This window comes from Lethenteron reissneri, chromosome 65 (assembly GCF_015708825.2).
Source record: "Lethenteron reissneri isolate LAM-NWPU_2019-01 chromosome 65, ASM1570882v1, whole genome shotgun sequence".
Taxonomy (NCBI): domain Eukaryota; kingdom Metazoa; phylum Chordata; class Hyperoartia; order Petromyzontiformes; family Petromyzontidae; genus Lethenteron; species Lethenteron reissneri.
In genome coordinates, this window is record NC_083843.1 from 11,322,891 (window position 1) to 11,340,949 (window position 18,059).

The 18,059-nt window shown below is 49.8% G+C and overlaps 1 protein-coding gene across 4 annotated transcripts in view; it reads right to left on the reverse strand.

Annotated features, from left to right (window-relative positions):
• Positions 1–16,829, reverse strand: part of LOC133359535 (uncharacterized) — a 68,556-nt gene extending 51,727 nt beyond the window's left edge. For 3 of the 4 annotated variants that reach the window (XM_061577966.1, XM_061577967.1, XM_061577964.1), the window contains exons 1-5: positions 16,712–16,829; positions 14,961–15,247; positions 12,316–12,394; positions 10,736–10,864; positions 9,877–10,023 (exon numbers count right to left, since the gene is read on the reverse strand). In XM_061577966.1, the coding sequence (XP_061433950.1) occupies positions 9,877–10,023; positions 10,736–10,864; positions 12,316–12,394; positions 14,961–15,050 (445 nt within the window). In that variant the 5' untranslated portion in view covers positions 15,051–15,247; positions 16,712–16,829. Of the gene's footprint in view, positions 1–9,876; positions 10,024–10,735; positions 10,865–12,315; positions 12,395–14,960; positions 15,251–16,711 lie in introns of all 4 variants that reach the window. The other variant, XM_061577965.1, reaches the window with a different exon arrangement.
• Positions 16,830–18,059: the final 1,230 nt, after the last annotated feature.

Below are 18,059 nucleotides of genomic sequence, written 5' to 3' on the forward strand. Positions count from 1 at the left end.
CTGAGTGGACTTGCCGTGACTGATACCAGACTTGTCAAGATCGGTCTCTGTGGAGGAGGCTCACGGGCAGTTGCAGGCAGTTGCCTTCCAAATAAAGGCAGAGCAGCGACGCTCACAACAACAAGCGGAGCGCCGGCCGGCTAAAATGCAGCAACTTGGCACAGTAGGGGGTACAGATGGTGCATCTGCAAGTCATCTCAGTCAGCCAACCCATGGCACCTGCTGGGTCTGTCCCGCGACCTCCTGTCAGTGAGCCTTCACGTGGACTTAAAGTGGGCCTGGCCTGGCACAGGCGCCATGATGACGTCAACACCACTTCGTGGCGAATGGCGGGTATTGGTATTGGTGTGTGCCTGTGCGTGTGTCTGTCTTTATCTGTGTGTCTGTGTGTCTCTATGTGTCTGTCTGGATCTGTGTGTGTGACTGTGTGTCTCTATGTGTTTTTCTTTGTCTGTGTGTCTCCAATTAGCGTGGTTGGCTCCGTACGGTGCCAAAAAAATCAACATACACTCGCCTAAACACTTCTGTCTGTATCTGTGTATCTGTGTGTCTCTATGCGTCTATCTGTATCTGTGTGTGTGTTTTTGTCTATGTGTCTCTATGTGTCTGTCTTTGTCTATGTTTGTGTGTCTCTATGCGTTTGTCTTTGTATGTGTCTGTATGTGTGTCTATCTCTTTTTCTCTATGTGTACTGTGATGGGAGCGGTGGTGAAGTGGTTAGTGCGCCGGGCTACAAACCCGGCGAGCCGAGTTCGATTCCCGCTCAAGGCCACCAACAGTAGTGATAGCGATTATCTGGGCCTCTCCTAGGTCGACGCAGCCTCAAATAAATACCTGGTGTGATGTGTAAACTTCACCACTGGGAAGACAAAGGCGGCCAGGCATGGTGTTAGCCACCCACCCCTTTGTGTGCCATGCCAGCCTTCATAGGTGCTGCTGCTACTCGCTAATAGCAGCACTTGCCCCTACAGTCTGTTAAGGCTACACGGGGGATCTTTGTCTTTGCGCCACTAAACTCAACTCGTCTCTGCTATCCGATCGAAAACTCCTCGATGAGCCGAAGTTGACGCTTTGTCAGGCACGCCAAATTATAAGCGTCTAAAAGGCACGCCATTAATTATTTATTATAATTACAATGTTAAAGATTAAACCTTCATTCTAATGAAAAATAAGAATAGGTTGTTACCCTTATCTGACAATAGTAAAACAGGAGGTGGTGTTAAGGTGTTTAAACTACCAAATTGATATATTTAGCGAGGCATAAAGTCTCCATTAACCACAAAATCTTGTGGCAAAACATGCAAATACGCTCTTATGATAATAATAATAACAATGAGATGCATTGTATTTGAAACTGATTGACCAACACCAGAGACAACCTTCTACATGGTCTTGTCTCTGCACCAGAAGCGCGTTAGTAGACCAGAGACCAGTGCCAAAACGTGAACAGTACAGAGACAATGCTAAGTGTCGGAGTTACGTCTGTCAGTTATAGAGAATAGATGTAGCTGCTCAAAACTAAGCTTATATACAACCAGGAAGAGGAAGAGGCGTTCCAGACTGTATACAGTGTAGTGTATAGTAGTGTATAGTGTAGTGTAGAGTAGTGTATAGTGTAGTGTGTAGAATAATGTATTGTAGTGTAGTGTATAGTTATGTTGTGTATAGTTGAGCGGTGTATAGTAGTATAGTGTATAGTCGTGTATAGTAGTACTCTTAGGTTTTTTCGGTAAAGTCACGTAAGTAAAAAATAAAATTAAAATTAATAAAAGTGTAATGCGGTTGTAAACGGCCCTTCTGAGGTGCCGTCAGGGGGGGAGGAGTTAGGTCACGGGGGGGGGGAGAGGGGTTGAGTATAGAAGGAGGGGAACCGGAAGAGCAGGGGGAGTGACTGGGAGCCAGGAACAGAGGAAGGCCACGTAGGGCGAAGCGGGGTGTGGCGAGATCGCCACGAACACGGGGGAAGCGAGGATCGGCACCGTTGGCCAGCGGTGACCGACCCGAAGCAGCAAGGAGGCTGCAGTCAGCAGCGGGGCTGCACAGAGAGAGTGGGCAGCGGGTCTGCATACAGTGACAGCCAGAGGGTCTGCACATAGGGGTAGCAGCAAGTCTGCAGGGAGGAGGTTACAGTAGATGAAGCAGAGAGTCAGAGGGGTGAGGAAGCTATAATAGCAGTGAATAGCCGGGGGCTACAAATACAGGAGTTATAACAGAGTGCCGTGTGGGTAAAGACGTGAACCTGAATAAAGACACGAAGACAGAAAGAAGTGTTCGAGTCCTTTTATTACACTGGAGTCAGAAGTGAAACGGCATGGCGAAACAACTGAGGAAGAAGAATATCCCATCTCCGGCGTCGGCTTCATCATCGGACGACGACGATCTTCCTCCTGAGGTCGGCTTCACTTCGGCGGAGGGAGAGATCCGTGAGGGCCCGGGTGTGGAGGAGGTTGCCGCTGCGTCCGACCCATCTGCGTTGAAGGACGAAGATTTAAGATGGACCCGGATGGCGGAGCAACTGGCGACCCTAAAAACCGTCATCACGGAGTTGTGTGACCTTGTCACGCCAAGGGCGGCGTTGGTAGGTGATGGTGGTGATCGGCAGGAGCCCGGGTCGTCTTCGATGGCGCCGCCATCGACCACGCGGCGTGAAGACGCCATCTTGGGCGTGGCGCACCACGGAAGGCGGGAAGCCGCCATTTTGGGGCCGCCACGAGGATCGTCCGCCATCTTGGAGACACCGCGTTGCGACGCCTTGCTGAACTTGCCGCCGGAAGAGTCGGTGACGGACGGAAGCAGGCCAAGGAGCCGCAGTCGTCACCTTACAACTGTTAAGGAGTTCTCCATCGGGGGCGATTGGAGTGCGTTCGCTTGTCGATTTTTGGCGGCGGTACGAACGGCAAGGTGGACGGACGCCGAGGCGCTGGAGGTGCTTCCGACTCTCCTTGACGATGAGTCTGTTCGTTTTTTTCGCTCTATAAAAGCTGCGAAGAAGAAAACATTGCGTGGAGTGTTCGACGAAATGGCGGACGCGTACGAGCCACCGGATGACGCCCATCGCCGCTTCGTGCAGCGGCAACGCGCACCGGAGGAGTCGCCTGTAGCGTACAGGGGCGCCGTGCTGGAACTCGCGATGGCCGCTTACCCGGAGACGGAGCCTGACCTGCTGGAACCTCTCATCTTGGGGAAGATGTTAGAGTTATCCCGGGATCTGGGCATTCCTATGCCGGCGTGCGGTCACGAGAAACTCACGTCCCGGACCGCGGCCAAGTGTTTGGACGCCCAGTTCAATCTCCGCCGCTGGAAACAAGTCACGGCGTGGACGGGCGGTCCTGTCGTCGATGGGGGGGCCGTAGGGTGGGACCCTACAAAGGCCGTGTACGTGCCGGATGCGACCGGCCCAAAGGAGCTGTCGGCCGCCTCCACTCCGTGGCCGGCTCGAAGCGAGCCGGGGCCGCGGGCTCCGCCGCCGGCGCGGCCACGTCGGGACGGGGTGCCTGCTGCGCGCCGACCCGACGTCGACTGTTTCCGCTGCGGCCGTCGGGGCCACTATGCCAGGGACTGCTGGGCCCGGGTTCCGGGGCCGCCCCAGCAGGAGGCCTCGATCGCGGACGTCCCAAAGAAAGACCCTCCGGCACAGGCAAGTCGGTGCGCACCAGACACCCGGCAAGGCCTGACACCTCACTCATCGCCGTTGTTGTGCGACGCGGATGTTCTAAAATATGGGAGGCCAGTATCTGCGCCTTGTCGCTCGATAACGCAGTGGCGTAAGTTGGCTCGGCGGGTTGTCGCGGCCGCTACAGGTTCGTCCACTGTACCGGGGTCGATCCAAGGGGTGGACGTGCGTATTTTGGTGGATTCCGGGGCGTCCGCGACCATTATTTCGGATGTCATATTCCATCTTTTGAACATCCCACCGGGGGCCGTGAGGCCGGCTTACGCTTCCTGCATCGCTGCGAACGGGGGTAGTATGGGCATCGTGGGACAGGTGGACGCTAATATTTCTATCGGGGGGGTCTCGGCCTCGGGCGTTGTGTTAATTTCGAGGTCCCTGGCGGTTCCTTGCTTGTTGGGCACGGATTTTTTGGCTAAGATGCCCATTTTAATTAGAATCAATGAAAATTGCATTGAACTGCCAGGGGGCCGCAAATTGGCGTTTTTACAGTCCACCTGGGGGCGACCGGCTCCGGTTGCCCAGGTGCAGGCGTTATCGGAAGTTTCAGTTGATATTCCACCTGGCTCGCAGACGCTCATTCCCCTACGATACCGGAAGCCGGTTCCGGGTCGGCAGAGTGCTTGTGGAATTTTGCTGTCGCCGTCCGCCGCTGTTACGGGCGGATTGGCACTGGTGGGGGCGCAAACCATTGTCCGTCCGGATCAGCGCCCGTTTTTGCAGGTGTTAAATGCGACTTCTGAAAGCGTGTGTGTGCCGGCTGGTACCGTTGTGGCACACGCCACTACGGCGTTTACGGCTCAGAGTGACATTCCGGACGGGGGGCTGGTGGGTGGTGTTTCACACGACGGAGGGGTGGACGATCGTTGGATCGCCGAATTATGTGCGGAAAATTCGGCCCTTTCCGCTGAGCAGCGTTGTGCGATTCATAAATTATTAGCGAGCTATTCCGATGTGTTTAGCTCGGACGATTTGGACTTGGGACGCACCTCGCTGCTCTCTCATCACATCGAAACGGGGGACGCGGCCCCTATCCGCTTGAACTCGCGTCGGATGAGTCCGGCTGAGCGTGAGCATGTTCGAGGGGCAGTGGAAGACATGTTGAAAGCGGATATTATATCTCCGTCTAATAGCCCGTGGGGTGCGCCTGTCGTGTTGGTTAAAAAGAAAGATGGTAAATTACGATTTTGTGTGGATTTTCGGAAGTTAAATAAAGTGTCGGTGGCAGATGCGTATCCCCTGCCGCGTATGGACGATTCTCTCGACGCCTTGTCAGGGGCTAAGTTTTTTTCAACGCTAGATCTCTCTTCGGGCTTCTGGCAGCTTCCCCTTGACGAGCCCTCGCGGGAAAAGACAGCGTTCCGTACGCCGCAGGGGTTGTTCCAATTTAACTGTCTGCCGATGGGGTTGAATGCAGCCCCTGCCACCTTTCAGAGATTGATGGAGTTGGTATTGACGGGGTTGCAGTGGGAGACATGTCTCATTTATTTAGATGATATTATTGTCTTCAGCCGCACATTTGATGAGCATTTATTGCGGTTGGAGGCCGTTTTTGCCAGAATGCGTTCTGCTAATTTGAAATTCAAGCCTAAGAAATGTCATCTACTGCAACGTTCCGTTCGATACTTGGGACATATTGTTAGTGCGGACGGGGTGGCCACGGATCCAGAGAAAACTGCGTGTGTCCGGGATTGGGCAACCCCCGCCACGGTGGGTGATGTGCGTCGGTTTTTGGGGTTCGCCTCATATTACCGGAGGTTTGTTCCGAATTTCGCTACTATCGCCAGGCCTTTGCATCTCCTTACTGGGAAGGGGCACAAATTTGTGTGGGGACCGCCGGAGGAGGCGGCGTTTCGGAGCCTGCGCGACCTACTGGCTACTGCGCCGACGTTGGATTATCCGGATTTTGAACATCCCTTCATTCTGGATACTGATGCGAGTGACACCGGGATTGGGGCGGTGTTGTCCCAGTCAAAAGGTGGTGTTGAGCGTGTGGTGGCGTACGGGAGTCGGGTTTTGTCTCCCGCGGAAACTCGTTACTGCGTTACTCGCAGGGAACTTTTGGCTATTGTGTATTTTCTCCGCCAATTTCGACCGTATCTGTACGGTCGGTCGTTTATTGTCCGAACGGACCATGCGGCCTTGCAGTACGCTCTTAAGATGGACCAGCCATCCGGACAATTGGCGAGATGGCTGGACACGTTGCAAGAATTCTCCTTCCAAATTCACCATCGGAAGGGTGTGCGTCACGCTAACGCGGACGCACTGTCCAGGTTGCCGCAACAATCCCCTTGTGCGTGTGCGTCGGGGACGCATAGGTGTGGACCGGCTCAGCCCCCCCCTCAGCCTGTCGCGCGGGCAGTGGATGTTCTCGAACCTCCGCTTACACCGGGACCGGTTGAAGGGGGACCGGCTGACGGGATTTTGCGTCTTCCAAGGTCTGTGTGGGTTCGGGAGCAAATGTTGGACGATTCTTTGGTGTCGTTACGGAAACGAACGGAGAAGGCGGGTAAGGAAGTCGGTGCGGGTGGTAATTCGGAAACTGCTCTCCGAGATGGGTTACTGATGTGGAGGGAAGGGATACAGGAACACTGGCGTCTCGTTGTGCCTGCGTCATTGCGCTATGAGTTGATTAGATCCTTGCACTGTGACACACTTTTACACCTGGGGGTGCAGAAAACCCTATTGACGCTGCAACGAGACTATTATTGGCACGGCATGACGACGGATGTCGTCGGTCACGTTCGCGCGTGTCCCGATTGTGCCCGCCGTAAGCCGCCTAAACATCCATATGTTCCGCCGATACAATCGATTAAAGTATCTCGGGTTAATGAGTTGGTGGCGTTAGATATTTTGGGACCCTTTCCGCCATCAGCTAAAGGAAATAAGTATTTACTGGTGGGGGTGGAGTACCTCTCTCGCTGGCCGATGGCCTGGCCCTTGCCTGACCAGTCAGCGGCGTCTATCACGGACGCCTTTCTATTTGGGTATGTAATGGACAAAGGGGCTCCGGAGAGGCTCCTTACGGATCAGGGACGTAACTTTTCGTCTAAATTGTTGGGGGAGGTGTGTGCGGCTCTTGGAACTAAAAAGATACGGACGTCCCCCTACCACCCGCAAACGGATGGTATGGTGGAACGGTTGAATCGGACTCTGTCCGCCATGCTGTGCCATACAGTCGGGGAAAACCAATCTGATTGGGATTTGCATATCCCTGGGGTGCTTTCGGCGTATCGCATGACGCCGCACGCGTCTACTGGATACTCGCCGTTTTTCCTTATGTACGGCCGTGAGAACGTGCCGCCGATTCATGACCAGTTGGGAACCGGTGCGAGGGGGCCTGTTAAGCCTCTTCCTGAGTATATTAAGGACAACGTTCGGCGTGTCGCTGAGGCGAGGGAAAATGCCGCATGGCTACTGCCAAGGCTCAGGCCAGGAATGAGCGGTGTGCCCGACGTTCAAAGGGGGAGTGTCCCTGGAAAAAGGGGGACCTGGCCTGGCTTCATTGCCCACAGGTGCGGCCAGGTACATCTCCTAAATTACATCGACCTTGGCAGGGTCCGGTCCGCCTCATTGAGGTTCCCAACCCACAGTCGGCGCGTGTTCAGGTTGGTGCACGGCGTTGGTTCGTGCACACGTCCCGGTTGAAGCCATACATTGCCCCACGGCCGGATGCGTCATCTCCCCAAGTTGCCTTGCCGGGGTCTGTTGCTGCCGACTCGCCCTTGCCTGTGTCTGCTGACCTTGCGAGAGCGCCTGTCGTACCCTTCACAGACAAGCCGGCCGTGACAGCGCAGGGAGGAGGACCTTCCGCTTGTGGGACGCCGACCGGAGCCGCAGAACCCACGGGACCTGCAGCTCTTCCTATCCCTCCGCGGACGCGAGTACGGGATGTTTCTGGACGCGAGCGGGACAGTGGCGGGCCTCCAATGGCGACGGAAGAACTTGCGCCCGTCGCCCCTAAAACCCTTCCACGTTCCCGCTCGGCGGGTGGGCCGCCGACCGTCCGGGACGGCCCGGCTACCCGTACTCGCTCGAAATCCCTCACGTTTCGTTAGATTGTGTTGTGTTGTGTTATTGTTATAATGTTCTTCAATGCTTCGTGTCTTTTTGCGTGTTGGCCCTTTACACCCGCATTGCTTTTCAGGTTGCAATTCAGCCGAGGTCGGCTGGATTTTCTTTAGGGGGGAGGGTGATGTAATGCGGTTGTAAACGGCCCTTCTGAGGTGCCGTCAGGGGGGGAGGAGTTAGGTCACGGGGGGGGAGAGGGGTTGAGTATAGAAGGAGGGGAACCGGAAGAGCAGGGGGAGTGACTGGGAGCCAGGAACAGAGGAAGGCCACGTAGGGCGAAGCGGGGTGTGGCGAGATCGCCACGAACACGGGGGAAGCGAGGATCGGCACCGTTGGCCAGCGGTGACCGACCCGAAGCAGCAAGGAGGCTGCAGTCAGCAGCGGGGCTGCACAGAGAGAGTGGGCAGCGGGTCTGCATACAGTGACAGCCAGAGGGTCTGCACATAGGGGTAGCAGCAAGTCTGCAGGGAGGAGGTTACAGTAGATGAAGCAGAGAGTCAGAGGGGTGAGGAAGCTATAATAGCAGTGAATAGCCGGGGGCTACAAATACAGGAGTTATAACAGAGTGCCGTGTGGGTAAAGACGTGAACCTGAATAAAGACACGAAGACAGAAAGAAGTGTTCGAGTCCTTTTATTACAAAAGTAAAATAAAAAATCACGACGTTTCGGAGGCAACACAAGCTTCTGTCTTCAGGTGGAACCGTCACAGCACGATTGCTGTATCAAGTAAAGAGATATTCCAAGAGACCCGACCTTGTATATATACTGGTTGAGGGAGGAGGAGCCAGGGTAGGCCCCTGGACAGGAGTTTTTTTTATTATGATAAGGTTGGTGCGGCTGAGGCTGCTGCTAGGACTGAGCCTTTGTTATGTAGACTGGTTGAGCGGGGAGGTGACAAAGTTGTTAAGGTGTGGCTGCTGCTATAGTAGTGTATAGTAGTGTTTAGTGTAGTGTATAGTAGTGTAATGTATTGTATCAGTGTATCGGAGTGTAGTGTATAGTATAGTCAAGTAGGGCATAGTGTATAGTAATGTAGTGGTGTTAACTACTCGCTGTTCGCAAACTGAGAGAGCGGATCGTAAACAAGGTTTTCCCGCTCAATCAAACGGTCAGGGTCAAATGGGGTGAGGTAGGATCCAAACGCCAGATTGGGAAGGACCAATCGGAGGGTTCCACAAAGGGGCCGGGGATTGGACAACCCGGCCACGAACAGGTATAAAAGCCAGAGCGCTGAGAGCTCTTGGCCAGTTCTGCTACACGAAGACCCTTGTCGGCCGAAGATAAATAGGACCCTGGACCAAGCCTTCCAGCCCTTGTCAGGGCTGGGGCTCAGAGTAACCAGTGGTCAGGGGAGATAGGTCCTGGATAGGACCCTGGCTCCCAGCCTTCCCGCCCTTGTGAGGGCGAAGGTCCTGAGCGACCAGAGGTCGGGGACCCGCCGGGCCAGCGGCGGGTCAGTGTGCCTCCCCTAGGTCCAAGCCGGAGGACGCTAGGCTAGCGGGGAGATTAGATAGACAGCAGGTCTGGAGGCTGGTCCTCAGAATAGGAGCTAAGCGTGAGTGTGGAGCTGTACAAGGTCCGGAGGCTGTATCTCCTCAGGGTAACGGGTGAGGGGACCATATACCCCTTTGTGTGATAAGGACTGTGTAATAAGACAATAAACAGTGTGTGCCATAAAAAGTTATTAAGTCCATCCTTTACAAAACTACAGTAGTGTAGAGTGTAGTGTATTATATGGTAGTGTAGTGTATAGTAGTGTAGAGTGTAGTAGGGTATAGTAGTGTAGTGTATAGAGGAGTGTATAGTGTAGTGTGTATAACATCTGAAAGCACTGCCTGATGATGCGTTGGACATCTTCATTTGCCAGCCATCCTAAAAGCTGCTGTTGCTGCTGTGAGGATGATGATCAGGATGATGGTTGTTTATATGATGATGATGGTTTATATGATGATGGTTTATATGATGATGATGTTTCATATGATGATGGTGGTTCATGTGATCTTGGTTTATATGATAATGTTTTATATGAAGATGATGATGGTTTATAGGATGATGGTTTACGTGATGATGATGGTTTATATGATGACGATGATGACGGTTTATATCGCTTCGTGACGAGATCGTCGAAGTGCACCTGAGTCAGGGGGTGCGGTGGTACTTGATGTCACAGGTGGAACAGATTCTTTCCTGCAGAAAGTATCGCCGACAGGCTTATGATAGCCGGGTTTGCATCTGCACCGTCTGTCTGTGGTTGCGCTGCATTGCCGCTCCTCTTCCTCATCTGTGGATGAGATAAAAAAAATATAGAGTAGTGTATGGTGTAGTGTATAGTAGTGTAGTGTATAGTAGTGTATAGTAGTGTAGTGTATAGTAGTGTATAGTGTAGTGTATAGTAGTGGAGTACATAGTAGTGTAGTATACATTAGTGTATAGTAGTGTAGTGTAGAGGTTAGTGTATAGTAGTGTAGTGTATAGTGTAGTGTATAGTAGTGTAGTGTATAGTAGTGTATAGTGTAGTGTATAGTGTATAGTAGTATAGTGTAGTGTATAGTAGTGTATAGTATAGTGTATAGTAGTGTAGTGTATAGTGTAGCGTATAGTAGTGTATAGTATTATTTTATTTTTTATTTTATTATGTTTTATTTTTATTATTGTATTATTTCCCTTCTATGTGACTTTACCGAAAGAACCAAGAAGATAGTGTATAGTAGTGGAGTACATAGTAGTGTAGTATACATTAGTGTATAGTGTAGTGTATGGCTTAGTGTATAGTAGTGTAGTGTATAGTGTAGTAGTGTATAGTAATGTGTAGTGTAGTGTTTAGTAGTGTGTAGTAGTGTATAGTCGTGTATAGTGTAGTGTTTAGTAGTGTAGTGTGTAGTGTAGTGTATAGTGTAGCGTATAGAAGTGTATAATGTAGTGTAGAGTGTAGTTTATCAGGTGTTAGGCCAATGATGCTTCAGCACACAAGACAATCGGGATGAGTCGCTCACCGGGCTGACAAGGTGTGCACGTAAAGCATTTTGGTGAGCTGTTTGGATACTCCGTAAAATAGCCACCATCGCAGACTTGACAGCTGGAGTGTCCCTGTTCAGCTGTGCAGTCCGATATTAAATACTCCCCTTTTGGGAGCAAAACACAAACACGCGAACACACGGACAAACGTTCATAAACGATTGTTTTCATTCACATTTTCCGAAAGAATGTAGACAGCTAAACAATTTTTTTTTATCCTTTGAGGCGTAAGGCTCCACTGAGCTACGTAGATATTTTTCAGAAGAGGTACCTGGCCATCACATACGATAGCAGCTCAACTAATTGGCTGATATCATCATCGTCTGGACATTCATAGCAGCAAAGTAGTCTAAATACTCTAACGGCGTGATGTTTATTCTAAACGTGGAGGGAAAAACCGGAGGACCTGGAGAACAATCCACGGGAGAGAGAGAAAGAGGCAGGGTCCAGGATCGAACCCACAACCTCCTGAATACCAGGCGAGGTAGTTACCATGTTCCGTGGTCCGGGATGGAACCCACGACCTCCTGCACACCATGCGAGGTAATTAACATCTCGCAGGGTCCAGGATCGAACCCACTACTTCCTCCATACCAGGCGAGGTTGTTAACATCTCCTAGCCACATGGCGCCCCCAATTGTACCGTGATTGTGCAATTGCCATCATGTGTTTGTAGTTTATCCTTCCCCTGCACCTCTAATTAGCGTGGTTGGTTCCGTACGCTGACAAAAAAATTCAACGTACACTCTGCTAAACACTTCAATAAACTACTAAACAGTACACTATACACTAAATACTGTACACCAAACAACGATACACTACATTATACACTGCACTATACAATACACTACACACTGTATACCACACACTACTCCAATACACTATACACTGCACTACTATACACTACACCACGTTACACTACTATACACATACAACACACTATACATTATACTACTACACACTACACTACATTACACTATACTATACACGACACCACTATACACTACACCATCATACACTACACTACTATGCTACATTGACATTTCTTTAGAACTGCATTCCTCTGTGTTTGTGGTTTGTTGTTCATGCCCTGCCACCTCCGATTCGCGTGGTTAGCTACGTGCTGTGGTGCGAGAGAAGTTCAACACACGCGTACACCCACTCACACAAAACAGAAGCATCTTTACAATAGCTGCACTGCCAATAGAATGGTTTTCCCCAGCTTATTTTAAGAAAAGAACACCACCACTATCTGCGAACTTTAAAATATATCGATTGTAAAAAATGTTTTTTTTTACTAGGAGATGGCCAATTTCTATTCTTTGTGTTTTTTTCAGAAAAGTCACGTAGATAGAAAAATCAAAAATAAAGTGAATTAAAAAAATAGATATTAAAAATAACAAATAAAAACACTTTCATGATTTGATTGTATTGTATTTATTCACTTTTTTTTCGTTATTGTTTTTCTGTCTACGTTACTTCACCGAAAGAACCAAAGAATTTGAATTCCTGCAGTCACGAAAGTTTTAAGTAAAAAGGTAGGGCCAATTTCCTTCACCTGCTTCGCACTGCTGACAGCAAATGTCACCACTTGCTGCCCGGTAGAATCCATGAGGGCACGCACCGGCTTTGGTTGTCTGTGAACGGGTAGAGAGAAGCGCAATTTACAACTCAAACAAAACCAAAAACTACGTTTTAAATCCTTTATATTAAGTTCACTTGCTTGCTTGCTTGCGCGCTTACAACCGTGCAAATCTTTCGGTCGTTTTTTTACCCACTTCCCGTGATCCAATCGAGCTGACATTTTGCACACAGACTCGTTGTGCGTGACAATTTCTTTTCGTGAAAATTTTTTTCCAAAATTTGACACTTTTTAGGTAAAAGAAAATTATATTTAATTACCAATTGCTTAATGGTGGCAGGCAATCATCTGACCCATAGGTGGCAGCCATCTCAAGCCAGAGGACGAGAGGACTCTGGCCCATTGAACACGCATATAAAGGATTTATAGTGAAAAACTTTGTTTTTACGGGTTAATTTTTCGGACGTTAGGCTACTGGGTGTATCCTGGCATGATATCATAAAAAAAAATAGTTGAGCTCAGTGAGTGTGAAGTATGTCCCGACAAGATGAATGGCATAACTGGAAATGTGGGCTATAGACGGGGGGCGCATTATACAAGAGATGTCGGTAAGCTGTATGACCTCGATATATATATCTGTTTTTCTATTTTATCTTTGACTTTACCCGGTTTAAGGCCCACCGCTGAGCTATGTAGCTCTTTATCAGAAGCGACCTGGCCATCACAAATGATGGCAGCTCAATCACGTGGCTGATGTCGTCATCATCACGTGGACATTTATAGCAGCAGCCAAATACTGTTTTGGATTATTTGTCTGTGGGTTGGTGAGTGGGTTGGTGAGTGGGTGGGTGAGTGAGTGAGTGGGCGAGTGGGTGAGTGAGTGGGTGGGTGGGTGAGTGGGTGGGTGAGTGGGTGGGTGGGTGAGTGGGTGGGTGGGTGGGTGAGTGGGTGGGTGGGTGAGTGGGTGGGTGGGTGGGTGAGTGGGTGGGGGCGTGGATGAGTGGGTGGGTGGGTGAGTGGATGGGTAAGTGGTCGGGTAGGTGGGTGAGTGGGCGGGTAGGTGAGTGGGCGGGTGGGTAGGTGGGTGGCTGGGTAGGTGGGTGAGTGGGTGGGTGGGTGAGTGGGTGGGTGAGTAGGTGGGTGGATGGGTGAGTGGGTGAGTAAGAGGTTGGATGAGTTGGCGAGAGGTTGGATGAGTGGGTGGGTGGATGAGTGGGTGAGTGGGTGGATGAGTGAGTGGATGAGTGGGTGGGTGGATGAGTGGGTGGGTGAGTGCATGGGTGAGTGGGTGGTGGATGGGTGAGTGGGTGAGTGGGTGGGTGAGTGGATGGGTGAGTGGGTGGGTGGATGGGCGAGTGGGTGAGTATGTGAGTGGGTGGGTGGATGGGTGAGTGGGTGGGTAGATGGGCGAGTGGGTGGGTGGATGGGTGAGTGGGTGGGTGGATGGGTGAATGGGTGGGTGGGTGGATGGGTGAGTGGGTGGGTGGATGGGTGAGTGGGTGAGTAAGAGGTTGGATGAGTGGGTGCGTGGGCGAGAGGTTGGATGAGTGGGTGGATGAGTGGGTGGATGAGTGGGTGGGTGAGTGGGTGGGTGGATGAGTGGGTGGGTGAGTAAGAGGTTGGATGAGTGGGTGCGTGGATGAGTGGGTGGGTGGATGAGTGGGTGGGTGGATGAGTGGATGGGTGAGTGAGTGGTGGATGAGTGGGTGGGTGGATGAGTGGGTGGGTGAGTGGCTAACCATCAGAACAAAGACGGTGGTCACCACATAATTACTCGCGGGCGCTTTCAGATTGCACTCCGCTTCTTCTGCTGCCGTCTGGAACGCTCTTTCACTGGGAGGCAGAGCTAACGCCGCCACCAGTAATGGTATACAGAAGGACGTAGGTTTTATCTCGACCCTGACGCCTGCTGTATTATTTTGAGTATTGTGCGTCTCTCTCTCCCAGTGATGGTCGCGTGGATTTTTTTGCGGGTTTTCCGGTTTTTAACCTCCACATTTAGAATCGACATCGCCACGCGTTCAGAGTATTTGCCTGCTGCTGTACATATCCACGTAATGATGATGATATCAGCAATTTGGTTAAAATGCTGTTGTTACATTTGATGGTCAGGTACCGCTGCTAAAAAAGAAGCTACATCGCTGCTCAGTGGGCCATCTCTGGTAATATAAAAATGTTTTTGTTCCAATATGGGTCTGTGTGTGTCTATGTTGGTCTTTATGTATCTCTATGGGTTTCTATTTATCTCCACAGGTCTCTGTGTCTCTACGGGCCTCTGTGTATGTGTATTGGTCTCCATGCATCTATATGGGTCTCTATGTATCTATGTGGGTCTCTATGTGTCTCTATGCGTTGAGAGTATCTGTCTGCTGCTATACATTTCCACAACGCAAACGATGATATCCGCCACTTGGTTGGACTATCATTTGGTGACGGCCAGGTGGCTCGTGAATATTGAGCCACAAACAGAAACTCAGTGGGTCCTTCCACCTGGCCACGATGAAGACGTTTTGTCTTTAGTTTAAATCGCCAGTGAAGTGTCGGGCAATTGAATTAGATGCCCGGATGACTCTTCCCATCACTGCGAATTCTCTCGACACACGGGAAAAGCCACCCCTCACCTGCATCATCGACACAGTTGCTGTAGCAGCCGATGGCACCGAAACCACCACCACCGCCACCGCAGCCACCACCACCGCCATCGGCACCATGGTCACAGGGGACTCGCGGCTTTCTTTTTGCCGAACTCTCTGCCCCTGTGCCGGACGGAGTTCGCCCTCTTTCGTGGGCTGGTGGCTTCCTACTTCCTTCCCTTCGTAGCCTCTTGTCAAGCTGTGTGCGTGCGAGCGAGCGAGTGAGCGTGATTCACCGCTCTGTTGTCGTACGTTGGAGCCGCCTCCGATTAGCGCTGCTGGCGAAAGGAAGTTGGGCATTGGTCACGTACACGTGCTTTTACACTACGCCATACACTACGCATGATACACCACTATACACTGCGCTATTATACACTACACCACTATACACTACACTATACACTACGCACTATACACTACGCACTATACACCACTATACACTAGGCTATTATACACTACACTATACACTACACTATTATACACTACACTATACACTACGCACTATACACCACTATACACTAGGCTATTATACACTACACTATACACTACGCTATTATACACTACACTATACACTACGCCATACACTACGCACTATAGACCACTATACACTGCACTATTAGACACTACACTATACACCATGCTATTAGACACTACACTATACACCATGCTCTTTGACACTACACTATACACCATGCTATTAGACACTACACTATACACCATGCTATTATACACTACACTATACACCATGCTATTAGACACTATACTATACACCATGATATTAGACACTACACTTTACACCATGATATTAGACACTACACTATACACCATGCTATTAGACACTACACTATAAACCATGATATTATATGCTACATTATACACTTCGCTATGAAACACCACCACTCTACACTATGACTATATAATACACCACCACCATTATAGTATGCACTACAGACGTTGCGATTACACTACACTATACACTACTATACACAATACACTATAACCTAAAAAAACAACTGTATTATTAACACACTATAACACTACACTAATATGCTATACACTACACCACTATATACACCACACCACTATACACGGGACTATACACTACACGTTTATACACTCCACAACTACACACTCTACACTAGACTATACACTACACCACTATACGCTACACTACATTGACAACGCATGTCTTTAGAACTGCTGCTGCTTGTTGTGTAATTTGTTGGTTTTCCCCAAACCGCACGCAGCCACCGTCATTACCTACATGCAGTTGCGAAATAAGTTCAACAAACGTGCAGACGTGGATGTTCATCATCATCATGATGTGGACATTCATAGCAGCAGACATACTTCGAATGCATAGAGACCCACGTAAATACATAGAGACCCACATAAATACATAGAGACCCATGTGTATACATAGAGACCCATGTAATACATAGAGACCCATGTATATACACAGAGACTCATACAGACTCACCATAGACACACAGAGACCCAAATAGAGATCAAAAACCCGATAGACACAAAAATCCCTATAGATACATAGAGACGGCGAAACCCATACAGATACATAGAGCCCATATAGTTACACAGGCCCATTTACATACGTAGATACCCATACAGATACAGAGACCCATAGAGACAGAGACCTATATAGACATAAAATACCCATATGGAAACGAGCAACATCATGAACAACATCATCAACAACATCAGCACAGTGTTAAGAAACTCACGCAGGCAAACAACTTCGTTGTCGAACTTGGGGTTGTGTTTTCTCTCCGCAGTTTCGTGACATCACGCGGTACAAATCTGGTTCCCTCTTTCACTTCGCTTACCTGTCCGCCACAGGTGACGTTAAAAAGGCGTGGGTGGGTGGTTGGGCGAGGGCGTGGGTGGGTGGGTTCGTGAGAGAGTAGTTGGGTGGGTGGGTTAGTGAGTGGGTCGGTTGGTGAGTGAGTGGGTAAGTGAATGAATGGGTGAGTCGATGGGTTAATGACTGAGTAGGTGGGTGGGTTGGTGAGTGCGTGAGTGATTGAGTTAATGAGTGGGTTAGTGAGTAGGTTAGTGGGTGGGTGGGTGAGTTGGTGGGTGAGTGATTGAGTTAGTGGGTGAGTAGGTTCGTGAGTCGGTGGATGAGTGGGTGGGTGGATGAGTAGGTGAGTGGGAAGGTGGATAAGTGATCGATACATATGTAATAAATCCGCTCCGGACGATATCGTCTTTTGTCTTTTCTTTATTCGTTCTTCATTACACAGCTCCCTCACACGCTGGGTTCCTTTTTCCCCCGTTACTCTCGTTCCCCGAGCGTGGCGTTCGCTCGCTGCCTCGCTCCCTCACACCGCTGGTTGACGGTGTGTGTGGGAGACAGCCTTCGGCCTGCCACGTGGCCGCTGGCGTGCCGGTGGCACAGACGTGGTCCCCTTAACCTGGGTAACAGAACAATCGGTTAATTCCTCATAGTAAAGCGAGCATACATGGCGACGAGAAAAAAGTCCTTTAAAATGAGTGTGACAATATTCATACGAACAGCAATAAAGAAATATGTCCCAAAAGCAAAAGTAGCCCTCAATGAATTCATTGGTAAGATTATGCAATTAACGAAATGTGTCGAAACAATGTTGTGCGGAAGTGTGCCTGTTTGTCGAGCAAATGCTTATCAATTGGCTAAGGCTTCAATAAAGTCGCGGGCAAGATTCTTTGATCAAAATAAAGATTTTAACACAATAGTTTCCCTGTGAATGTGTAGATTCGTAACATAGATGTTTCTAAATGTTTAGTTTCATCAATGAATTCATTGGTACAAATTCTAGATTTGAAGCTTTCGTGACTACAAGGATTCATACTCTTAGTTCTTTCGGTAAAGTCACGTAGGTAAAAAATTAAATTAAAATTAACAAAAAAAATAAAATAATAAACTCACGACGATTCGGAGGCAACACAAGTCTCCGTCATCAGGTGGGACCATCACAGCCAGATTTGCTGCATCACTTGATGCAGCAAATCTGGCTGTGACCCAGCAAATCTGGCTGTGACGGTCCCACCTGATGACGGAGACTTGTGTTGCCTCTGAAACGTCGTGAG